At 39.1% G+C, this 26323-nt stretch overlaps 1 protein-coding gene across 2 annotated transcripts in view; it reads right to left on the reverse strand.

The window, feature by feature from the left end:
• The window catches only part of tln2b (talin 2b), a 679676-nt gene that overhangs the window by 176364 nt on the left and 476989 nt on the right, over positions 1–26323 (reverse strand). For both annotated transcript variants that reach the window (XM_039773443.1, XM_039773442.1), the window contains exons 22-25: positions 17274–17440; positions 12347–12475; positions 8544–8657; positions 3639–3752 (exon numbers count right to left, since the gene is read on the reverse strand). In XM_039773443.1, coding sequence (XP_039629377.1) covers positions 3639–3752; positions 8544–8657; positions 12347–12475; positions 17274–17440 — 524 coding nt within the window. The remainder of the gene's footprint in view (positions 1–3638; positions 3753–8543; positions 8658–12346; positions 12476–17273; positions 17441–26323) is intronic.

Consider the following 26323-nt stretch of genomic DNA (forward strand, 5'->3'; position numbering starts at 1 on the left):
GATCTGGAGTTGCTCCGGGCATATCCAACTGGGTGGAGGCGATTCGGCAGAACCAAGGACATGCCGGAATGATTAACATTTATTAAGTGTGGGTTGATCAGCTTGACGTGCTGCTGCCATGGTCCTCACCAGGAAAAGTGGTCTGAGGAGATTAGAGGAAATTAAATAAATAATGTTGAAACACAAGCACAGTGGACTTATTTTTGGCTTTTTGATCCAAAATAACTGAACATGTAAGTATTCACCCCCTTCAAGTCAGTATTAAGAAGATGCACCTTTGGCAGTCATGACTTCCTCAAGTCTGCGTGGGCAGAACTCTTATCAGCTTTCCTTACCTGGACACTGCAGGTTTTCCCCATTCCTCTGTGTAAAACTGCTTAAGCTCTGTCAGTCTGCACGGTGTTTGTAAATAAACTGCCTTTTTCAAGTGCAGCCATAAAATTTCAGTTGGATTAGGATCTGGATTCTGACTCAGCTACTCCAGGACATTAACATTGTTTTTAAGCCATTCTTGTGAAACTTTGGCTTTATCGTAGTGTTGGGGTCTTGTTGGAAAACAAATCTTCTCCCAAGGTGCAGGTTTCTTGAAGTCTCCAAAAGATTTTCCTTCAGAATAACCTTATAACCGCATAGGCCTTCCATGTCCTGCTGCAGAGAAGCATTACTAGAGTATGATGTCACCACCATTCTGGTAGGGATGTTGTGCTTTTCATAATGTGCTGTGCATGGCTTACACTAATGGCCAAAAAGCTCAGTCTCCCATGTGTCTTCTTGCAAACTAGCCGAGATATCATGAATGTTTTGTTTTTTAACAAAAAAGTGGCTTTCTCTCTGCCAGATTCCCATTAAGCTGTGACTGGTAAGGCAGCAGGCTACAGTTGTGGTATGCACAGTCTCTCCAGTCTTACCCACTGAAGCTTGTAACTCCAGTTCTTTGGTGTCCTCCCCTTACTAATCTTGATTGATTGAAAAGGAGTTGCCTGAAGTGTTCATTTGTCTTCATCGTATATGTCAGGTGTATTTTGACTATAATCAATTGAAACCCCAAAGAGGTGATCTCCATCTAAGTAATCATGTGACCAATTGGCTGCACCAGTCATGATTTAGGTGTGTCATATTAAGATTAGAATTACCAGAGCCTACGAAAAAACTCGTAGATCCGGCCCACCTTAAATCCGTTCGCACCTCCCCATCAGCATCTTTTGTCCTGTAAATGTGCTGATAAAGACAAGCAGTAAGCAGCTTACTACTCCATCCCCCACCACCGCAGAACATGCATTCTCTGATCTGGAGGGATAAAAGCTGACACACAAACGCTGGTGAATCTGTCTTCTTGTATCTTGTAGCTTTTATCCCTCCAGATCAGAGAATGTCCAGTTCCATTGCCTCAAAACACCACTCACATCTACAGTTACTCCCAGTTTCAAATAAAAACTAACAGCATCAGATCCCTAGGGCGGTAGTATGTATCGTGATCGTGACTAAGAGAATAAAATTGAAAAAAACAGTAACTTTTACAAGTCCTGTAAATGTACACCATCTGTTACAGACATAAACCAAATGTATGTGTGTACTGTATAATATTAACAATAAGAGCAGCTCACTACTGAAACGGCAAATATAGGAGGCAGTCAGGATTGAACTGGGGACTCTTGATTACAAGTCAGCACATCTTACCGCTACGCCATTGGAAGCTGCTTGTCTTTTCTTTGAACCTTTTGTGAAAGTGTTTATTTGAGTTTTGGTCTTCAGGCTTCATACATTATACAGTTTATGCCTACATTTTGTCATATACTACTAAAATATGAAAAAAATTCTGTTTTAATAATGTGTTTACACAGATTATTGTAGAAACGGAACACACATGAAATGCATGTGTTCCAAATAACGATCTATTATTTCCACTCTAAAACTCCAGCAATTCACTCCCAGATAATCAAGGCATGAGCTGGGAGAACTTTGTGAAGTTCTGCAGCAGTGGGGATGGAATAGCAGGCTACTTGCTGCTTGTCTTTATCTGCACATTTACAGGACAAGACGGTGGCGGAGAGGAGCAAACGAATTTAAGGTGGGCCGGATCTACGAGTTTCTTCGTAGGCTCTGGTAATTCTAGTGTTAATGGGGGTGAATGCTTATGCAATAAATTATTTTGTGTTTTACATTTTTAATTAATTTAGATCACTTTGCAGAGTTCAGTTATCACTTTGACATTACAGAGTTGTTTTGTGTTGATCAAAAAAGCTCAATTAAATCTACTATGATTCAAAGATTTATGGCAATAAAAAAGTCCTTTGTTAATACTTTTTATAGGAATTGTATATTAATGTTTTTTCCCTTCTCTTAAATGGCATCCAAACAATAAAGATACATAAAGGAAGGCAACAGATAATGAGCTAACACTAAGGTCTCAAATAGTACTGACGGGTCACCATTATCACTCCAATCAAACTCCTAGCTAGCTGCTATTTAATCTCACTATTTAATTGTTTGCTTTTTAAAGTTCTCATTCCACCACTTCAGTCATTTCCAGAACTGATTTGCTTTTTGCTGAGATTACAATCCAAATGCTTTGCTGTCCACATCAAATCAGTATTTCTCAAACGTTCACATTTTCCTTGTCTGATATATTAATAAGATAGGTATAGTATAAAAGACACAGGTGCAAATAAGGTCGAAGTTACTCTGACCATCTGTTGCTTTGCTTCTCATTATTGTTTGGCTGCAGTTTAAAGAAAAAATACAAGTCAATTAAAAACAAAGCAACATAATGTGCTCCATTAGTACTAGTAATTGGTTACTGATGGGGAAAGTAGCTGGAATGAAAACCGGCTGCCAGCGCAGCCTTCCAGGAAATCGGTTTGACACCCTGATGTCAATGTATGCTTTATGATTTGCAGGTAAACACGCATGTCAGTGTATGTTCCATGACATGGTGAACATGACATAACAGCCACTGCTGAGTAGATGACTTCTGTTCAACACAACAATCGATTTATCATTGATGCTGAAGCCGTTCCGTTTTTAGTTAAAACAACCATTGCTGTCCTCATGTATTATCTTTTTTTTGCCATAGTATTCCCATGGTAAGTCAGAGAGTGGACTTTTTTCAGGAATTTTGGAAGTGGGTGATTGTGGTAGGACAGATACCCCTCTTTAAAAATAAAGGGTACATGCTATATTGATTTTTACGTGTGATTGTCATTTTCAAATCTTTGCATATAACAAATGAATTCTATATGTAAAGTATTTTAATAGAATAAGTCCCCGTGTTAGTTGTACTCCCAAGATTAGAATGCTATCTATATATATATATAATTTTACTGTTACGAATGTCACTGTGTAGTCTTTAAATGCTGACTAGGTTCTGGAAGTTTAGTACACAAGCAAGTAATGGCATATTATTTAAATATCAATGATATGATCATCTCAGAAATAAATAATGTAAAGAAAAACTAGCAAACTACACACTGTGTTTTATTAAAAGTGATTATTCTTTAGTTCATCCAGATTGTACTGACTGTTTGCAAAGTGGTTAGAGTAGCAGTATCGCAGCTCCCGCATCTTAAGATCAAACCCTGAAATCAATTGTTCTCTGTCTGGATAACTGTAATCCATTTCCTTGAATAATAAAGTCATACCTGTAAGAAGTTCTGACTGGCAATAATGAGCGCAAGCTGGGCACTCAGATCTTCTGGGTGTGCTTGACTCCCTCGTACACCTTGAACCAACTGAGGAATGTGATCAGCAACAGCCTGCAAATGTAAATTCCAATTAAACAAGCCCGACAGTGACATTTTATTCCATGACTAAGATAATAACAATATTTACCCACTACACAAAACTTAACATTTAATAATGGAAAGAGCTTTTATGTTCTTATGCAGTTCAATATTATTCATCTAAACATTTGCCTTTGGTTCACTTTTCATTGGTGTTGTAGGTGTTCCAGACCAATCGGATTTATAAATTGACTCCAGTTAATGTGAAACCGTAGCTGCTTAACTGATGTAATTGAGTAGCTGGACTGTTTTAGTATAAAGGGTTGTTTTATCCAGTGTTACAGCAACAGATTCCAGATGGGAGAGATGGAAGCGATTGGGATAAAGAGAAGAAGCTGACAACTTTGCTGATTTTGACCTACCACTCTGCCAATCTTGAGAAAATGGATTATCCATGAAAAGATGTCAAATGGCCCATTGTTATCACAGTGTTTGTGGAATGCTGTCTTTAAGTGTGAAGTTAAAGGAATACTCCACCCAACAGTGATTTTTTTTTATATGTTATTGCCCTGCAGTAAAAAATAATCATTTTATGAAACTACCGACTGCTTATGTTAATTTTTAATTTTGCTCAAGCAAACCAGGACCCTTAAGGTAACCTAACTACAGGGGCAGCTTACATTGAAAGCATTCTCTCTTATACGTTCTTCCCATATTGTAAGGCATCTGTTTCAGTTTGTAACTTAATGGTAAAAAGGAACGGAAAACACACAGGATCAAAGCTGTTGAGCAGAGTCATCAGTCACCAGGACAGCTAGCCAATCAATAGTATGTAATGTCATATGCGCTAAAGCCCCATGTGGGATTTCAACATAAATAATGCCCCAACTGAAGGACGGTAAAAGGAACCACATAGGATACGACGTCAGAGAACAATGCATGTTTGAGAATGCCAACGTATGAATCACGCCAATTGCTAAATTAAACAGCCACACAGGACAACATCCACCCTTGACATTGCTAATTTACTGTAAACATTTTCTAAGACTACATCCATAAATTTGCTATTATATTTTCTAATATACTTTATTCTATTGGTATTATTATGCTTCAAAAATGCCATGTTGCTTTTATATGTCTATACTTTGTGTTTATATCTTGAGTAACTGATGTAATAAAGTAAATATTAAGACAACTGATGCAGGGGATGTTGCCATTTGCTCACCCTGCATGTTTCATCAAGGCTGAGTTGTTGCACCTCAGTAGAACAACAAGTGTGGTAGATTGAAGACACCATTGGTTGATAAGTGGCATATAGCCAATGGCTGTGGAGCCTTTTTGAGTCTTGGAGACAACTGTATGTTTGTTGGTGCTGGTGATAGTGAGTCCCTAGGTGAAGTACTGAGGGGTGATAGCCATGAGGCGTGACTCTTACATATTTATGTAGATGGGATTCAATGTGTTATATTATGGAGCGACTGTCGCTTTTAGGCATCACTCATACATAGTTGTGTGAATAGGATTTGTGTCTATGTGTGTTAATCTAAATGTATGGGAGTAGACCAACCTAGTAATGAACTTGGTAGGTCTCACAAATCCTCAACAATACAGTTGCTTACTCCTAGTAGTTTCTAGCAATGGCAGAGGATTTTTTAAAATTTCTTGTGTTTCTGCAGATAGAAGTCTATGGTGACCAATTTTGGATAACAGGAAACAATACAAAAAAAAAACTATCCATGAAAAAAAAAATTTCATTACTCGTGTAACGTAATCTACATATGAAGTCACCCAGCCACATATCTCTCATAAACTACTCTGGTGTCAAATTTTGCTGCCAAAGATCACTACCTGGTTTGCTTAAATCAACCTTGCTTTTCAGAATAAACAAGTTCAAGTATCACATTCTTATTTCACATTTACCAAACTTGTAACCTCATGCCGACAGTCTACAAACAAACATTTCAGAAAATACAGAACTTAATAAGTGAATATGTGTCACTTGTGAGGAGTGAATAATTAAGTTTAAGTCAGAGCCAAGTATGCATAAGAGAACAGGCTTATAATTTCATATTAAAGATGAACATTTCAAGGTCAAGACAGAAATTCTGAGGTAAGGTAGTAAAATTTACCGATCAACAGCACCAGAGAGTAGTGACATATTGAACTTTGATTAGAAAGTTCAAGTAAGAATTTCACTATAGTCCGTACACGTGACAATATTGACACTATGAACATCACCATCATTTTCCACCATTTATCTGAAACCAGGTTGGGGGGGGGCAACAGTCTTAGCAGTGAGGCCATATGCCCTTTTCAACAACTGCACTTGCCAACTCATACTGCGGGATCCCAAGGTGTTCCCAGGGTATACAGGAGATATAATCCTCACAGGGTCTCCTCCCGGCTGGTTGTGCCCATAGAACCTCTGCAAGAAGGTGTCCATGTCAGATGCTCAAATCACCTCAACTGGCTCCTCTCGACTCAGAGGGTCTCCTCCGAGCCTCTCCAGGATATTTGTGCTTCTTATCTCATCTCTAAAAGAAAACCCAGCCACCCTGCGGAGAAAGTTCATTCTGGCCACTCGTACCAATGATCTCATCCTTTCGGTCATTACCCAAATCAAGAGCTTCAACCTTCTGACTCAGCTCCTTCTTCAACACTACAGATCGGTACAGCGACTGCATAACTGTGCTCACCACCTCTATCTATCAGCCAATCTCATCATTTATGGTGTAAATGGTCATAGCTTAGGTATGGTGTGCTGAAATATGTGAATTACAAGTTTATAGCATTTCTAGTATATAATGTATGCTACAACAGGTATGCCAAAATAAAAAAAAAAGTATTGCGCTAACAGCGAGTTTGTAATAATAGAGAACAGGTCGGTTTTAGAGATTCATTCTTGCTAGTCAACATGTACAAGGACCAGTCACATGTGCCACAGTCAAAAGATGGGCTACATAATACTTTCGTGAAGGCTAATGGTCTTCCTGGCCTTAACACTGAGATTAAAGGAAAAGATGCCAATATGAAATGAACTACAACAGAGATTCTAAGAGGGGTGGTGCATGAAACAGCATACACCATAGGGATTAATTATGGGTAAGCAATGAATCGATTCTGCATGAACAATTAAACATGACCAAGGTCTGCGCACATTGGGTGCCCTGAGTGTTGACTCCTGAAATAAAGTGTCACCACAGCTGCTGTTCCAAGGAGACTCTCAGGCAAATTAATTCAGACTGGAAGAAATGTAAGAAGCTTTTCTTAACATAATATGAAATCTAATACAACAGTTGACAAGAGTTTAAACAACATTCAAACCAATGGTGAATATCTGTTACCAACGGAATTCAATGCCCAAATGTACAATTGTGCTGATGTACAATTTTTCATGATTTTGAGGGTATAGTCCATATAGCTAACACACACACCAAAAACAGGGCCAACTCTATAATATTGGGAAACTAGGTGGTTTCCTAGGGTATCAAAGCTTTCGGGGGGTGGCATTCTATCAACTATAACAGACACTGCTGTTGGTGTTGGGAGGGCATATCTTCAGGTGGTCATTGGCGCCTAGTCCTTGATGTTCCCATTTCAGACACTGTGGACTGCCCTCTGCTATTTGATTCAACATTGATTTATGAATTGCGTGAAATTCCAAAGTGAACACACCCCTCACTCTTTGATCAGAAATCAATTTACAACTCATGTGAATCTCCACGGGGAAACCAAACCCCACTTTGATCTGACATCCTAGTATGACTCAAATGGACATCCAAGGCGAACCCCCTCAACCACTCTTCAATCGGATATTCATATATGACTTGCATGAACATCAATCTGTCAATCTGACATCTGTGTATTTTTTGCACATTTTAGGGACAACTCTTTGATTTGCAATAATAATTACAGCAACTGCCTTCAAGACTCTGTGGTTAAGGCATCTGCTTCGCAACTTTATGGGTTACTTCCATAGAATTCACTGTGCCATTAAAGACAACGTTAAGTCGGCAATGGAAGAGTGATTGCACAAACAAGAAAAAGTTGTTTTGAGTGGCACAGGAAAGCTTTGTGAATGTTATTACAAGTGAATTAGTGTTCATGGGGATTATGTTCAACAATAAAACTGGTGTTTTATGTTAACAGTTGAGGAACAAAATTTTTTGATCATCCTAATGTTGTCAGAAAATTAAAAGCTTTGGACATAACCTAGAATGTCCTAATGTAACTGTATATGCAAATAATATTTAAATCATTTGTTTGTATTTTTTAATATAGTTTGCACCCCTAATAATAGAGAAATGTATGTATTATCTGTCACCACTGGCCTGAATAATTGCTTACTATGTCTTCACTTACACTGTTTGTATGGACTGACATTCAACAGTGTGTCAAAGGATAAAATGAGATCAGAATCTGTGCTGCATAGCCACAGTATCATAAGTAAAATGAAACAATTCTTTGCTATAAGATGCAACTAATGCCAGACACTTTTATTAAGTGCACACTGTTCATGGGACATTTTTATCCTGGGTATATATTTATTTGTAAGCACCACCCTTAAACGTAAGTGGTTTACTCAGCTGTGAAGATGCTTCATATGTCTCGGATCAATCCTGACTTACACTTTATAAAATATAAATTAACCTGGAGGATACAATTTCACCATCTCGATTTGATTAACTTATTTTTACTTTTTACCATTATGTCCAACAGGAAATGACTTCTTGAAAATGAATGGCCCAATTGCTGGATATTTACTTTAGATATTTATTTTGGACAGACACCTCAAAGGGAAGAGTGACATCATTTCAAAATTACCTTACAACTCTGGACAAGCTGCTGGTGAGCAGATGTGTTCTTGTTAGAAGATGCTGCATTCTGGGATGCTGCAATGGTCTGAGTTGCAGCAGCTGCTGCCTGCTTAGCGGCATTCTAAGGGAGAAAAAAAAAACAGAAATAAACTATAATTCAGCGGTTGACCTCAACCAAAAAAACTTTAGAATGTTTAACTTAAATCTCACTAGCTTGTGGCACCAGTCAAGGTTCTACATGATGGTTGAATATGCAATAAAGAATTTGACCGTACACATGACAATGCTACAACTATTGGTATATAAAGAGATGCCAAATCAGAGAATGAATGTATGTAGGATAGACATTTAATATACAGTGCCCTCCATAATGTTTGAGACAAAGAAACATTTTTCCTTGAGTTAACCCTTTGCTCCACAGTTTAAAATTACAAATCAAATAATTCAGACATTGTGATTAAAGTGCACATTGCAGACTTTCAGTTAAGGAGATCTGCATACATTTCAGTCTCACCATGTAGAAATGACAACACTTTTTCTACATGATCCCCCCATTTCAGTTCACAATAATATTTTGGACACAGCAATGGCAGGTCTATTAAAGTTGCATTTGTCACATATCCCATGAATACAATGACTGCTTGAAATCTGTGATTCATAGACATCACCAGGTGCCAAGGATCGTCTCTGGTTATGCTCCACCAAGCCGGTAATGCAGCCATCTTCAGCTCCTGCTTGATTCAAGGGCTTGTTCCCTTAGGTTTTCTCTTCAGCAAATGAAAGGCCTGCTCAATCAGACTTAAATCAGGTGACTCACTTGGCTATTCAGAAATGTTCCACTTTTTAGCCTTGAAAAACTCCTGTGTTGCCTTAGCAGTATGTTTGGGATCATTATCTTGTTGAAGGATGAAGTGCCACCCAGTGGGTTCGGAGATATTTACTAGAACTTGAGTAGATAAGACGTTTCAATACACCTCCGAATTTATTGAATGACTGTCGTCAGCATTTTCATCACCAATGTAGGTAAGTGTGCCAGTACCTGTGGCATCCATACTTGCCCAAACCATAACACCCCCTCCACCATGTTTTACAGATGAGGTGGTCTGCCTTGGATCTTCTGGGCAGTTTCTTTTCATTTCTACACTTTGTTCTTGCCATCACTTTAATCAGATTCATCTTTGTCTCATCTGTTCACAAGCCCTTCTTCCAGAATTCTACAGGCTTGGTGAAGTCCTTTTCACAAACTGTAATCTGGTCATCCTGTTTTTGTGGCTAACTTGTGGTTTGCATCTTGCAGTGTGGCCTCTGTATTTCCTTTCATGACGTCTTCTGGTGATAGTCATCTATGACACACACACATCTGCCTACTGAAAACTGTTTCTGATTGGTTTTTATTTGTTTTTTTTTTAACCACAGTGAGTATACTCCAGTCATTAGCAGTGGAGGTCTTCCTTGGTCTACCAGTCCCCCCTTTGTGATTATTGACCTCACCAGTGTGTTCTTTCTTCTTAATGATACTCCAGACAGTCGATTTAAGTAATCCTAAGGTTTTACTGATGTCTCTAAATGTTTTATTCTTATTTTTCAGCCTCATAATGGCTTCTCTGACTTTCATTGGCACAGCTGTTGTTCTCATGTTGAACAATTGCAACTATAGACACCAAAGTGGAGAAGTAAGCAGAAGTATCTTAAGGCTGCACTACCGACACACACCTGAGAAATCACAAACAGCTGTTCCACCAATTGTCCCAAATATTATGGTGCCCTGAAAAGCGTGGGGGTTGGGGGGTTCATGTAAAAAAAAGTGTTGTCAACTTTACATGGTGTGCTCAAAATGTATACAAATCCCCTTAAACAGAAATCATGTCTGAATTGTTTGAATTGTAATTTTAAACCGGGGAGCACAGGGGTAAATCAAGAAAAAATGTGTCTTTGTCCCAAACTTTATGGATGGCACTGTAAAACTGAAATGTTATCATTAACACTAGAATCCCTGAAGCCATCGAAAAAACTCATAATCCCGGGCCACCTTTAATTCCTTTGCACCTCTCCATTAGTGTCTTTTGTTTTGTAAATGTGTTGATCGGCACAAGCATCAGGCAGCCTGTTCTCCCAACCCACACCGACGCAGCTTTAGTTGTACACCAAGTTCTCCCAGCTCAACTCTCTTTATTGTGGCATGAGGTGCCTTGAATTGTATAGGGTAAATAATATATCTTTAATTAGAATATATACATTTCATGTGTGTTCCGTGTCTACAATGATCTATGTAAATGTAGGATGACAGGGAATGCAAGGCAAGAAATGTTGAACAAATAACTAGAACAGAAATTTTTTTCATGTTCTACTAATAATTGTCCAAATGCTGATGTGAAATGTATACTTTAATGTGTGGAGACTGAAGTCCAAATATCAAATAAACACTTTCACAAAAGGTACACATATAACAAAACAAGCATGCTTTTTTTCAAGAATTTAATCAAAGTAAAAGAAATTGGGATAGGGTACGACACACATCCACACACACACGTCTGGTAGTGTAGAGGTAAGAACCTCAGTCTCCAAGTTGAGAGATGGCGGGTTCGACCCCAGGGCTTTCATGCATTAACTGTTTTGAATAGTGAATGGCTATTTATTACTACTATTATGGAATAAAAACATACATTTGATTTATTTGAGTCTGTAACAGCCCAGTGTAAATTTATGGTATTTGTAAAAGTTAGCGTATTGTTTCATCATTCACTTTTACTCTCTCAGTCATATTCACTCTCCCCCCGATCTGACACTGTTAGTTTTCAAATAAAGATGTGCTATAACAGAGGTGGACTCAGATGAGGATAAGCATTCTACATTGGAGAAAGAAAACAGAAGTCCTCCCTGCAAGAAACGCCCACTCAAATATAAGAACAACACAACTGCACCAGGTGTAAAGGCGAAAGATGGCACCATATGGATGCGGCAAGAAGTCAGGAGTCATCGTGCCAGTGAATCTGCCAAACGCAAGCCCATTTAACGAAACAGCAGTGCTTACAATGATTGCCAAGGTATCATGCAAAGTTCTTTTTGTGATTATGGTTTGTGATGGTCTTTATATAACATTTATATGTTACTTATATAAAAGCCAGATCGAATGTTATTTACCTTGATTTATTTACTTATCTTCCTACAGTGTAAAGTCACAAGTAGACTGCAGAAATTCCTGTGTTTGATTGACATGGGCATGCCGACAAAGTACATGTCTACAAATAGGACTTCTTTAGGGAACAACTAATAGGTTACAACCTACAGAACTTATGTATTACTTATTACTTGTATTACTGTATTACTGATTACTTATTAAAGTAAATGTAGCCTTGCAATTAGAAGCAAACAATTTGCACAGGTGTCTGTCTAAAAGTAGAGTTGGACCAGGCTGTATTACTATACCCTTTGAAGTACTACCTGGACAATATTCCAGTGAGAGAGAGAGTTGTACGCTGCATACACATGCATACACACATATAATGTGTATATTGTTAAACATGCATGTCTAGAAACCACATTCAGGCTCTGAAAATACCACACCTTGGAACAAGACCGGGCACTGGTGCTAACTGCCTCTCCTCTCTCCACCACAGATCTGGAAAGACATTTCAGGACCACGCCTAGCCCCACCCAGAAGGCCAGTCAGCATGTATTAACAACATAAATACACAAACAAAGACTACACATATCAAATATTTTAGCATTTCCCTTTGTGAAAACTCAGGTTTGCACAACAGCAGTAGATGGTTAGTCCACAAACAGTGGATGAAAAGTCTTAACACCTACTTCAAGTCTGTTGACAAGTTTTTTCTTAATTGCATTCTGGGCAGCAGCATTGGTGGCAACTCTTAGTCCTTCTGCTGCCTCTCTCAGTCTCTGCTGTTGGTCTTCATTTTCTGGATTGGCTGCAGCTCCCTGTCATTCACAAATTAGACAGGTTAACACTATTCTGTAAGTTCAAATAATTAAGTTAGGCTGAACAAAACCTTTCAAATGAACTAAAGCTTTGCACTCTCCATAATCTCATAAATTGTGTTAACTGACAGGACACCCTGTTGATGGTGCTACTATATACAGAATGAAAAACATAAACCTTTGTTAATGTGAAACAGCTCCTGTTATGGTGTATAAAATCTGTACATTTTGGTTTCCATTAAATTTTGTTCAAGACAAGACAACAGATGAAATTAACAAATTAAAGCAGGTTTCTTCCCTTACACCTTACTTTTATAACACTTGTTCATAGCTTCGTGCTAATTTGGTTTTATAGCCTGGGAAAGGATGCTGAGCTGATACCTCAGGCTATTGATTACTTTATGGATGGACATCTGGAACAACAATTTGCTTTATAGCCTAGGACAGGAAGAACTACTGATACCTCAGAGCACATCAAAGGTTTTGTTGTGTGGGAAAACGGACATTGAATTAATTCATCAATCATTTGGACAGCCAGCCAATCAGGTGCATGTGTTGTGAAACCAAGGCTTGACATTTCATAATAAATATGCCTTGGTTTGGAAAGAAGAAGAGAGAAGCAAAGGGAGAAGAAAGAGAAGCAAAGGGAGAAGAAGAAGAGGAACGCACGAAGACGGCCCTGGTCGTCAGAAAGGCATCATGAACATCGATTGCTAAATCAAACGCCTCCCTGGGACATTCATCCTTGTCATCTGTAACTTTTTCGTAAGCTTTTTCTAAAGACTATATATATTCAGACTTTCCTATCACTACCTATTTTCTAGTATTCTTTGTTCTTGTGGTATTATTATTATTCTTGTAATAAATGTCATGCTGCTTTTAACTTTCAATGCTTTGTCTTAATGTCTAGAGTGATTGAAGTAATAAGTTAGATTTCTTTGAGCACCTGGTGACAGCCGGATGTTTGCCATTATTTCTGTGCTGCGAGGTTTATATGGCTGAGAGTGAAGAGCGCTATACTCAACAGAAGGAACAAATACGAGAAAAAAGGTATTCTTGGCAGATGAATGGCTTATAGTCAAGAGTGCTGAGTCTTTGTATGTTTAAATGTATTCTTGTAGACCAAAAGTAATATTTAGGTCTGAGATATCACTAAAACATCGTATTGTTGTTCGTGCCGAAAATAAGTAAGTCTCTTGAAGTGCTGAATGACAGGCTGTTATTCCTATAGCACTTGTGTGGTTTAAAGTGCTAAGGGTTAGTCAGTGTGTGTGTGTCATTCATGGAGCACTGTTGTGGTTAGGGTCTGTGTGTGTGTTTATCTTAAAGTGCAACAGTAGACCAACCTGCTAACGAACTTGACGAGAACCCTTACCCTTGAGGAAACGGGTAAAAGGGCAAGTGGAGGGAAATACCACGATAATACAGCTCCATAATATTATGTTGCTACTATCATGATTGACAGTTCAGAAGGTATGAATTGTAAAATGTGCAGGCCTGGGTTAGGTCCAGCTTTTATGTTGTACAATCAGGTTAATATTTCATATCTCTTGCCAGAAAACCTTTTGTGACAAATTTTGATATACTGTATGTTTAATAATTCAAATGGAACCTATTCAATAATGCCCCATGACAATTTTTCTATCTTTTATATTCAAGTTGATAATTCCATACTACTAATAACATTATCATTATTATCAATCATTATTTATATTGCATGCTTCAAGAAAAAGGCTGAAGGCTGAATTCAGTATTCAACCTTCTTTGAGATGGTGGGTAAGGTGCTTGAAAGGGAACCACCCACTGACTTGGTAGTCTTACTGTGACTTCAATGTTCAAATCAGGAATAGCGGAGATACCTGGAAGAGCGTGATTCAGAGGAACGGCCTAAAAGATTGGAACCAGAACAATGATTCGATTTCTGTGCTAGTCTGTGGAACCTTGTACCACAGTACTTTGAAACAAAGGTTGATTATAAACTTTGTAGCTGTTGTCTGTCTGAGGTCATATGTTTTGGACACTCGGGTAAAAAGAGGGGCAAAATTGTCAACTGATTACCACTTGGCAGCGAGATGGATTTGCAGCATGGGGTGTAGGCTGAGTAGACTGTGGAAGCCTAGATTAGCAGTTAGGGTGTCTGGGAACATCTGGCTGAACCTTCTGTGAATGATGAGATCAACTCCTACCTACAAGAGACCTTCTCCCATGTGCAGAGCGAGGTTAGGGACATTGCATCCAAATGGATCCCAAAACCTCAGCTGTGGAAGAAGTTGCTAAAAGCCGTGGGTTTAAGGCGGTGGAGGCATCTGATGGTAACAACCCTAGGACTCGATGGCGGACACCAGAGGTGAAGGAAGACATCAGACTGAAAAAGGTGGCCTTAGGGGAAATGCTCTCTTTGAGGTGTCCTGGCTCAGTTAAGAGGTACCAACAGTCTAAGAGGACTAAAACAAAAAACTATAGCAAGGAAGAAGTTTGGAGGGGCTATGGAGAAAGACAATTGGACGGCCACAAGGCTATTCATGTAAACAGCTTGATACCTCCGAAGGGGACGACATGACCTTGTCCAGTCTCTGTTAAGCAGGGATGGAGAGATGCTGACCTCGTCTGGGGAAATTTTTGAAGGTGGAAAGAACACTGTGGAACTTTTCATCGTGGTGGAAATGTTCTCCTATCAGGAGGCAGGGTTGGACACACTCATTTGGGAGGATCCAATCACTGTTGTCGAAGTTATGATGGTGGTCCAAGAACTCTCTGGTGGTAAGTCCGCCAAAGATGTTGAAAGTGCTGGACATTGTTGGGACAGTATGGTTAACACATTCATTCAATGTTGCATGGAAGGCAGGTAAAGTACCCTTGGTGTGATCGTCCCCATATATAAAAAAAATGTAACTAGAGGGTGTGTTCCAACTACAGAAGGGTCAGGTCAGGTAAGGCCTATGCCAGGGTGTTGAAAGGGAGACTTTTTCTGATGGCTGAGCCTAAGATATAGAAGGAACAGTGTTAACTCCATCCTGGCTGTTGAAGATTACACCATCATCATACGGCTTATGATGTGGGAGAAGCTGCAAGAATATGGAATAACAGTGTCGCTCTTGCATGTTATTCTTTCTCTATATGAACACAGTTACAGCAGTGTCCAAACACTTGCTGTAAAGTCATATTCATTCAATGTGGGCGTTGGACTCCATCACGGCTGTGTCTTGTAACTGCTCCTGTTGGTGTTTCTCACAAACAGGTTATCAAGGTGTAGCCGAGGATGTGAGAGGGTTCAGTTAGGGAGTCTAAGGGTAGCATTTTGCTTAATAAAGATGATGTTGACTGCTTTGCCTCATTTGACTTTGACTTTCAGTTTGCACTTGAGCAATTCACTGCCAAGTGTGAAGCGGCTGGGATTAGGATCAGGATCTCATAGTCTGAGGTTATGTCTCTCTCTTGGAAAACAGTGTATTGCTCTCTACAGTTGAATGACGTGGACCACTGCTCTCAGTAAAGTAATTTCAAGTATCTCAGTGTCTGGTTCACAAGTGATGGAAGAAAGGAATATAAGCTCAATAAGCAGATTGAAGTGGCTGCAGCTGCTCTGCAAAAGCTGTACAAGTTTATGATGGTGAAGAAGGAGCCGAGTCTAAAGATAAAACTCTTGGCTTGCTGGTCAGTCTACATCTCTGCCCTCACCAATGGTCATGAGCTGTGTGTAATGACAAGAAGAATTAAATCACAAGTTCCTGTGACAGACATGTAGTGCTTTCACAGGACTGCTAGGCTGACTTTTAGTGACAGAGTGAGAAGCTCCACAGCAGGATCACCTCAGATTAAAGTTGCTGCCCCTCCAGATTGAGAGAACCAGTTAGAGTGGTCTGGACATGTTATTAGGCAGCTCCCCCTGAAATTGCTCTTGGCATATCCTACTGGGCAGGGACCCTGTGACAGACTCAGGACATGCTGGAGGAATCATATATCTTGGTTGGCTTGGGAACTCCCAAGGAAGAAGACAGAATTTGCAGCTGGGGGCAGGGATGTCTGGGCTGATCTGCATGGCCTGCTGCCACCACATCCTTACCATGAAAAGTGGTGTTGGAAGAGGAGATAAGATGAGATGTTTAAGAGCAATTCATGTACATTAGAAGAATACTCAAGAATGTAATATGTAAAAGTATGATAGATAGGAAAAATCTCCTGCATGGTGCAGGAAATTCAAAACAACAAAACAGTTGAGCACCACATGACTTATCCTCATTTAGACATTCACAAGTGTAAAGGACAGATAAGACATCATCATGACACTCAGCAATTAATTTGACAGCTTTCCTGTATACAGCTGTCATTGCAGTATTTTTATTATTATGAGATAGCACTGCATAATCAAATGCGAAGTCCTACATTTTTTTTGTTTGCTTTGACATATGAAGAAAAGATTAACCAAAAAAAATTGAGATATTCAAACATAACTGTGGTTAAGCTACATTTCTAATTCATTCACGATAATCTATACTTGATAATATTCATAATAAGCAGTAAGACATAATACATTACAGGTACCATGCCCATTAGAATTACAATTTCAAAAATGATTACACTTTAAACATAAGCAGCAGAATAAAACCAAAAAAAATGTTTACTAGTGACATGAACTGCTATAGTGCCAGCACACATGCAAAGCTAAAGGCGAAAAACTCTCATTTAAGAGTCAAGGCCTGAACTGTTAAGCCCTGACCATTCTTACCGTGCAGTTATCTACAAAAATCTTTCACCACAGACTGATTTAAATGATCACAAAAAAAAAAATTTGTCTTACCTTTGCAGCTTCCACCATGCGGGCTGTGGCATCAGCTAGTAGCTTAGCAGCAGCCAGCAGCTTTTTAGAGTTGTCCACGTCAATTTCTGCTTCTGCGTCGGACCTCATAGCATTCACTAAATCGGAGGTAGCTTGAGCCAGCACCCTTGCCTGACGTACCATTTCACCTTTGTGTAGATAAAAGACAAAATGCATACTATTACTACCATTGAGGTCTAAAGAAGAGAAGGAGTGAAACAGCAATGCATTTATCAGATATATTTTAATAATCATTAAACTGCAATGATATGGGGATGGCTGTTGAAGCTACTGCTATCTGATGACACTGGTTCTTTTTCAGGCCTGATAAGTGGATTTATGAAATTTGTTTACAAGCGTTTACTTTAGATGCACCCTAAAATTGTCATGTTAGATTAACTTACAAGTGGGAACTGGCCTGATGTGAATAAGCTGTATTAGGTTGGAATAATGTTTTGCCCACAAGTGATTCTTTGCTTATGCATGGCACTATTACGCCAGGCCGTAGCTTCCAACAATTGAAAAAATGAGGCTCAGAAAATGGGTAGAAGCAGCATGGTAAAGAGGAGTGTGTGTGTTTGTAGCCAGAAGTGGAGAATTAGGTAATAATATGCTGCAATTATTAAGCCTAATTGATTCACACATATTTATGTTCATTTATATACTTATAAAAATATACACAATGGAATAAAAAAACATAAGAAATTAGATATTTTGGCAGCCTAGGTATTAGGCATAAAATTTTAAAAATTTGGCATGTGGTTAACAGAGTCAGGGATTCTTCTTAAAAATAAAAAGTTGGAATTTTCCGGTCAACTCCAGTAGAAAGTATGAGTGGTATGAATACACAAGTGCATGATCAACAACAAAGAGCGCATGCACAAGCATTAGCCAAAATACCGTGTGATTCTTTCATAAATGAATTTGCACTTGAATAGTTCTAAAAGGCACCTCTTGTGTCAAAATAAATTCACCTGTGGTTGACTAACAAATCCTACCACCCCTGCTGTAGGAAGCCGATACTGATGAACATCTGGGATGTCACCATAATATTATTGCACTGCATTGGTGGTTTTTCATCAGTTTTCTTTAGAAGTGTAAGGCAGCAATAAAATAACAAGAATAGTTTGATGATTTCATTAGGGTTGCATTTTTAAAGAATGGAGAGCATCGACTGACAGCTGAATGTAACACTACTAGTCTGTACGCAGCTACCAGTGAAAGGAGAATTTTCCTTAAAAATTGGGACTTTGATTGTCTCAAGTTTTCAGAATATATATACTCAGCAAAAAAAGAAACGTCCCTTTTTCAGGACTGTGTATTTCAACAATAATGTTTTAAAAATCCAAATAACTTTACAGATCTTCATTGTAAAGGGTTTAAACAATGTTTTCCATGCATGTTCAATTAACCATAATCAATTAATTAACATGCACCTGTGGAATGGTCGTTAAGACCTTAACAGCTTACAGAAAGTAGGCATTTAAGGTCACAGTTCTAAAAACGCAGGACACTAAAGAGACTTGTCTACCGACTGTGAAAAACACCCAAAGAAAGATGCCCAGGGTCCCTGCTCATCTGCGTGGACGTGCATTAGGCATGCTGCAGGGAGGCATGAGGACTGCAAATGTGGCTAGGGCAATAAATTGCCATGTCCACACTGTGAGACGCCTAAGACAGCGCTACAGGGAAACAGGAAGGACAGCTGATCATCCTCGCAGTGGAAGACCACGTGTAACAACACCTGCACAGGATCGGTACATCCGAATATCACACCTGCGTGACAGGTACAGGATGGCCACAACTGCCCGAGTCACACCAGGAACACACAATCCCTCCATCAGTGCTCAGACTGTCCGCAATAGGCTGAGAGAGGCTGGACTGAGGGCTTGTAGGCCTGTTGTAAGGCAGGTTCTTATCAGACATCACCAGCAACAACGCCGCCTATGGGCACAAACCCACCTTCGCTGGACCAGACAGGAGTGGCAAAAAGTGCTCTTCACTGATGAGTCACAGTTTTGTCTCACCAGGGGTGATGGACGGATTCGTGTTTATCGTCAAAGGAATTGAGCACGTCTGGGACCTGTTGGATCGCAGGGTGAGGGCTAGGGCCATTCCCCCCAGAAATGTCCAGGAACTTGCAGGTGCCTTGGTGGAAGAGTGGGGTAACATCTCACAGCAAGAACTGACAAATCTGGTCCAGTCCATGAGGAGGAGATGCACTGCAGTACTTCAAGCAGCTGGTTTCCACACCAGATACTGACTGGTACTTTTGATTTTGAGCCTTCCTTCATTCAGGGACACATTGTGAAACATTTTTAGTTTATGTCTTATGGTGTTGACTCTTTTAGTGTTCATACAAATATTTACACATTAAGTTTACTGAAAGTAAAAACAGTTGAAAGTCAGAGGACGTTTCTTTTTTTGCAGAGTATATATTTTTAAATAGAAGACATCAGTTAACAAACCACTCAATGGGGACAATTTGTCTAAAACGCTGACAGATGCAGAAATTTGGCACAGATCTCTCAAAGTGCAAAGACACGATTGGATGCTTTAGCGATTGTGTACAATCATTTGAAATTAACACATTTTTTCTTTACAGCAACATGTTGCAAAATGTGATGAACATACTGAAAATTAAAATCACAATTTTTTGATACTGCAGACTGCTATTAAGTTTTATTTCTAACGGGGGGTGGGACTGGGGGAGAAAGAGAGCAAGCTATCTCTGATCTATCCTTTTATTTCTTATAATTATAATTACCAACGTAACAATAGACTGCATGGCAATAACCCCTGTGAAAATTGGAAATTAAGGTCAAAGCTGTCTCACTTTCAGTTAAGACTATAAAATTATATCAAAAATTCAGAATCAATGTCTCCGTGACCGGACAGTTAACTTTGTGAGCTGGAATGTTAAAGGCCTGCATCACAAATCAAAAAGAAAGAAAGTATTCTCTCACCTAACAGGTCTAAATGCTAAAATAGTATTTTTACAGGAGACCCACTTATTAAGCAAGGATCAGTTTTGGCTGCAAAAAGACTGGACTGGCCAAATGTTTCATTCCAGCTTTACAAAGAAAACTAGAGGTGTGGGAATTCTTAGACATAGAACAGTCTCATTTGTAGCATCAGATGTAGTATCTGATCCTGAAGGGAGATATGTGATTGTTATGGGTAATTTATTTAAATGTAAAGTGATTTTGATAAATGTTTATGCACCCAATGTGGATGATAGGGGCTTGATCCAAAATGTATTTGCATCTATTCCCAATGTGAACACTCATAAAATTATAATGGCTGGGGACTTTAATTGTGTTTTAAATTCAGACTTGGATAGGTTTCCTGTCACAGAGGCAATGACATCTAACACTTCAAAGACAATTACACAGTTTGTAACTGACCACAAATTATCAGACCCCTGGAGATTTCTATACCCAAATTCAAGAACATATTCCTTCTACTCACCAGTACATCAGTGCTACTCAAGAACTGATTATTTCTTTGTAGATAACCATTTTCTTGCCTACGATTAAATCCTGCAAGTGCAACGCTATTGTTATTTCCAACCATGCCCTTTTGATCTTGGAGCTAAAATCATTATGCCCCACATACTCATCTCGCAGATGGCGTCTTAATCCACTTTTATTAGCAGACGAGAACTTTACAGAATTTATATCAAAACAAATCATTTTTTTTCTAGAGACAAATACATCCTCAGTGGTCTCTGCAGGAATACTCTGGGAAACCCTGAAGGCCTTCTCAAGAGGACAGATTATCTCATATCTTTCTCACAGAAACAAATTGGAAACCAAGTTTTATTTCTACTCAAACTAACCAGGTATCATATTTCATCCTGGAGTTCAAAGTCTTGTTTAATGTCTTTTTTGTGTCATTTTATTTCATGTTAATGTTGCTTTTATTGATTATGTGCATTATTCTTTGTTTTTGATCTTGTCTATAAGGTGTGTGTGTTATGTGAGTGGTCCTTCAAGAGGCTCGGCTATCTGCCAATCACTGCCTTCTGCCCTAGAAAACTGGAGGGTCTCCCATAATTCCTGGTGGTCCATTTTGAATGTGCTAAGAAGGTGGTAAACTACTGTGGCTTTTTTATTATGCTTATGTGTTTACTAGATTTTTGAACCCATGCTCTGTTTTTTGACTTTGTTTGCAACTCCTTTGTGCCTTTTATGCTCACAGCTTCAAGCTTCGCAGTAAAACAAAGGATTTTATTTTTTTTGTGAAAATGAACTTTTCATCTTATAAAGATTTGGTACTTGCCTTTATTAATAGCCGGGTTTTAACATTGTTATCTCCCTCTAGTGTGCATCATTGGAAGTGTTAGGGATTATGCGCTTTGGGACTCCTAGTCCACAACACCAGGATGAATTATAAAGGCACACTTTTACAAAGGAATTTACAGGACCCTTTAAATTTAACAAACAAATGTTCACAGGCATCTTACACTGAAAGTATCCTCTCTTGTGTATTAATAATTTATGACCCAAATACATTTGTACATTCGTTCTGTACTGTACCTGTAATTTATAACTTTAATACATCTGTTTTGCTACCCAAGGAATTTATTGTGCTTTTAGTTAAAATGGTCAGACAATTTTATAACTTAATGGTAAAAAGAGTGGACACAGTAAGAGACTGTACAGATATGTTCAGGATCAAAGCTTTGCAGCAGAGCCATCCATCACCATGATAGATAGCCAATCACATACATATATAACGCCACATACTCCAGAGCCCTATGAGGTTTTAACATAAGCACATGCAACACAAGTAACGCAAGATTTTTGTTTTCCTTCTTTCATGGATGTTTTTCCCGTTTGCTGCTGCATTGGTCACCTGTCCATCTCATTTATGAGAATCTCTCTTATGTACTGTCTCTTACAAACCATGAAATTAAAAAATTTTTCTCACCCACCACTACAAAGTCCATTGGTTAAGTAACATTAAAAAAATATTTTTGGGTGGAGAATTCCTTTAACTTCATATTTATTAAAATTTTGTATTAACAGTTCAAAATGAACACAAACACACTGAATAAATAGTACTGAAATAAAATTAGAAAGTAAACAGAAAGTCCAGATTTATAAATAACTGGGGTCAAAACTTGAACAGTAAAACAGCAACTACAGTACATCTGGAGGTTAAAACATAGTTATCACCAAATGGCCTGTTACAATAAGAAATGGGAATTCTGTCAGGAATAATCTTTTTCATTACCAAAAAGAGTTGTTTGTCTAAAGACAGAGAGGGCAGCATACTGGCACGAGAGTAAAAGCAAGGTGAAGAGGTTTAAGAACTGGTGTGCCATCCACTGTAATGGGCAACGTTTGATTGCTGTCAAATAAGATGGATGAACTGTCTGCACTTACTGTATAGCGGGTGATGGAGCATACAAGTACAATGGCATTTTGTGTTTTATGGGGAGCTGGTGTAAACCTGATATACCAGACACTGTGTTAATGCTGGGTAGACTTCATCTTATTTGAGCAGACAGAGAGCCAGTGTGATGTGGAAACAAGACAGGAGGGGGACTGGTCATCTATTTGAATAGAGAGCATATTACAGTTAAAACTACAGTTTGTACTTCAGACATTGAAATTCTGGCTGATCATTATTAACGTTTAAATTTCCTCCGTCTGCCGATGGGAACTTTGCAATGGAAACAATTCATTATGTCACAAACAGTTTAATGATGACTCATTCTGACCCAGCTGTTATAGTATGTGATGACTTCACCCATGTGACTTTGGAAGGAACTATGACAAATTTCCATCAATTTGTGTCATGTTCTATTCAATGAAATAACAAACTGGACCTGCTGTATTGAAATGTTAAAGGTGTCTTTAAATTTAAACCACAGGCACCTTTGGGCACATCAGAACACAACCTGACTCATCTTATTCCCATCTATAAGCCTGTTATTAGAAGGCACCCTGTTACCGCCAGGATAGTAAGGAACTGATGAAATGGCTCTGAAAGACAAAGATTCCAAATGGCAAGCTAGGAAATGATGTGCAAGTCACATGGGGATGATATTGAGAGACTCAGCCACAGTATCACAGACTATAATAACTTTTGGATCAACACTGTTGTACCCTCGAAGACATTGTGTTGCTTTCCAAATAATATGCCTTGGATTACTAAGGAGCTAAAAGGTCTTCTAAATGAGAAATCCAGAGACAAAGAGGATCCGAAGGAAAGAATGCCTACAAAACTAAACCAGAAAACAACCTCACTAAGAATTACATGAAAAGTGTATGGACAGGACTGGGCACATTTACTGGACTTAAGCAATCGACAACTCAGGTGCTAAAGGGGGGATATGGACAAACGTCACACACTGAATCTTTTCTTTTTATATATATATATATATATATATATATATATATATATATATATATATATATATATATATATATATATATATATATATATATATATATATATATATATATATTTTCCTTACCTCTGCCACATTCCTCTAATGGCCAGTCTCTCCACACCATACTTAGTACATCAACAGGAGCAAGCTGCATGGCACAGTGTTTGATAGTTGCGGGTGAGACAGAGACAGGACTGGCTGACTATTTGCAGTTCTGTGTTGCAAACAGCTTCCAGAGATCGTATTCCTTGATAGAAAAGGAATAAGAGGGGTGAGGCTTTTGTGAGGAAGTGGCTGGCGTCAAAACTGTATCAGAATTGGAGGAGCAGAAGGACTGCAGATACTCAGCACCTTGTTTATCAGGGATGGATGAGTCTGAGTAAGCACTGGGAGATGTCTTTTTGTAATATGTAATAGACTGAAGGCTTCTCCATACAGGAGCTACTGTACACTGAAACTCCAGTTCATTTTTGTGTTTCACTTTAGAATATCGGATTGCATCGTTCCTGGCCTGTTTGTAGGCGTCCTTATAACCAGTGTTATGGGCTTTTTCTTTTACCTGATATATAGACTCCTTAATTTTTCAGTGAAGCATAACTTTCCATTGTTGTAAATCACAATAGTCTTGCTGGGAATGCAACCCTCTTCACAGAAGCTGATATAAGATGTAACAGTGTCAGTCAGCTCATGAATATTTTCACAAGCATTTTTAAAAACATCCCAATGAGTCCAGTCCAAACCATCTTGTAATGATTCAACTCTATGTTCAATTACTACACAGGGAGTAGATGTTGCGGTGGTGAGCACTTACAAGCACTTGGAAGTCCACATCGATGACAGGCTGGACTGGTCTCCAAACACAGAGGAACTATATAAGAAAGTGCAGAGCAGGCTCTTTTGTTTTCTTCAGAGACTGCGTTCCTTTAATGAGGGCCGTGACATTCTTCACATCTTCTGTGACGGCCAGTGAAATTGTCTATGCGGTGGTGGGTTATGTTGGACTGGTAACTTCACTTCAAGGGAAGCCCACCAAATCAACAAGCTAATTAAAAGGGGAGGCTCAGTTATGGAACGCACTGTGGACCCCCAGGGGTATTAGTGGAGGAGAGAATGAATACAAAACTTACTGTCATTATGAACAATGCTGCATATCTTCTTTCTCTCTGACACACAGACAAGGAGGACTTTCAGCCAACAAATCATTCAGCAGAAGTGTGTTAAGAGAAACTGCTGGGGGTCCTTTACATCAACAGCAATACATCTGCATAAAGCCTCCCTGAAACCTGGACTGTCAAGTGAGAAGACTTCTTTCTTTTTAATTTTCCTACTGTTTAGTCATTTTGATATGCTGGGAGCATGCGCTGAAAGTGCACCCACCACACGCCGAACCACCTGAATTGGGATCTGAGTGTAGCAAGTGACACCTCAGCGCCACACTGAAACAGTGTGAGGTGTTTTTATGATGGCTGGAGTGCCAATCCTACCACCAACCGCCAAGTTTTCCCTGCAAGCTGGGCTTCTGTAATAAGCCACATTTCTCCCAGGGACAAAAAGTTCTACCGATTTCTTTGTCTGTCTAAATATAATCAAGAAATCAGAAAGAAAAACACAACCGCTTTGCTGTGCATGTTTCTTGTTCATAGGATTATAGGATCCTTATTATTACACGTACAGTGAAATTCTATGCTGCATGTGCAAATCAACATACAACCTGTTGCCACTCTCCAGTGCCATGATTACCAAGTATAAATGCTGTGGCAGGCGGCTGGGGATCCTGCCCAGCTGGGACGCCTGGAAGGACTGGGAGAGGGATAATACCTCTCCTGGACCATGAGAGGGCAGCCGTCCTGGTCTGCATCGTGGCTACGGGATCAAAGCTTAGAAGCTCAACACTGTTGGGGCCTGTGGCTAAAGCCAGGGGGAGCCAGGAGGATTATGGAGCCCTGGACTGCAGCATTTCCGCCACAACCGGAAGTGCTGCCAGAAGATCATCATGAAGCACCTCGCGCACATCCGGGGTATTATAAAAAGGGCCGCCTCACTCCCGTAGATAAGTCGGAGTGGGGAGTAAGAAGACAGAGCTTGTGAGAGGAGGAGTGAGGGCCACAGAGAAAAAGAAAGAGAAAGAAAGGGACTGAGTATTTGTCTAGAAGGGCATTGTGAGATGCTGTATGCACTGCAGAAATATTAAAAGCGTGTGTTTTGGGACATTCTGCGTCCATGTCTGTTTGTGTCTGGGCTAAAGTCCACAATGCCTCAACTTTGAAACGTTTGCCTTCCTTCCCTAAAAAAACCCTCAGAGAATTAACGTTATATTGTTTTGATTGCGTATGTACTTCAAAATCTGCTTTTATTTGGTGGGTGTGAATAGAATAATTCTCTTCTACTTTTTACACCTATAGTGTAATCTTCAAGAGAATCCACTAGCTATGCCAGATAATATTCCAGCAGTTTTATGGGTAAAATATGGACAGCATTATTTCAGAAACGCATTGTCTACTTCTGTTGCTTACTGCAAGCAAGCTTATGCTTCAGTAGTCTAGAAAGTTAAAAGTTGAGTGACAATTGACAACAACTGATAGGCATACATTTACTTTAAATTCAATTAACATTTAGTAAGTTTAGT

Source organism: Polypterus senegalus, chromosome 12 (assembly GCF_016835505.1).
Source record: "Polypterus senegalus isolate Bchr_013 chromosome 12, ASM1683550v1, whole genome shotgun sequence".
Taxonomy (NCBI): Eukaryota; Metazoa; Chordata; class Cladistia; order Polypteriformes; family Polypteridae; genus Polypterus; species Polypterus senegalus.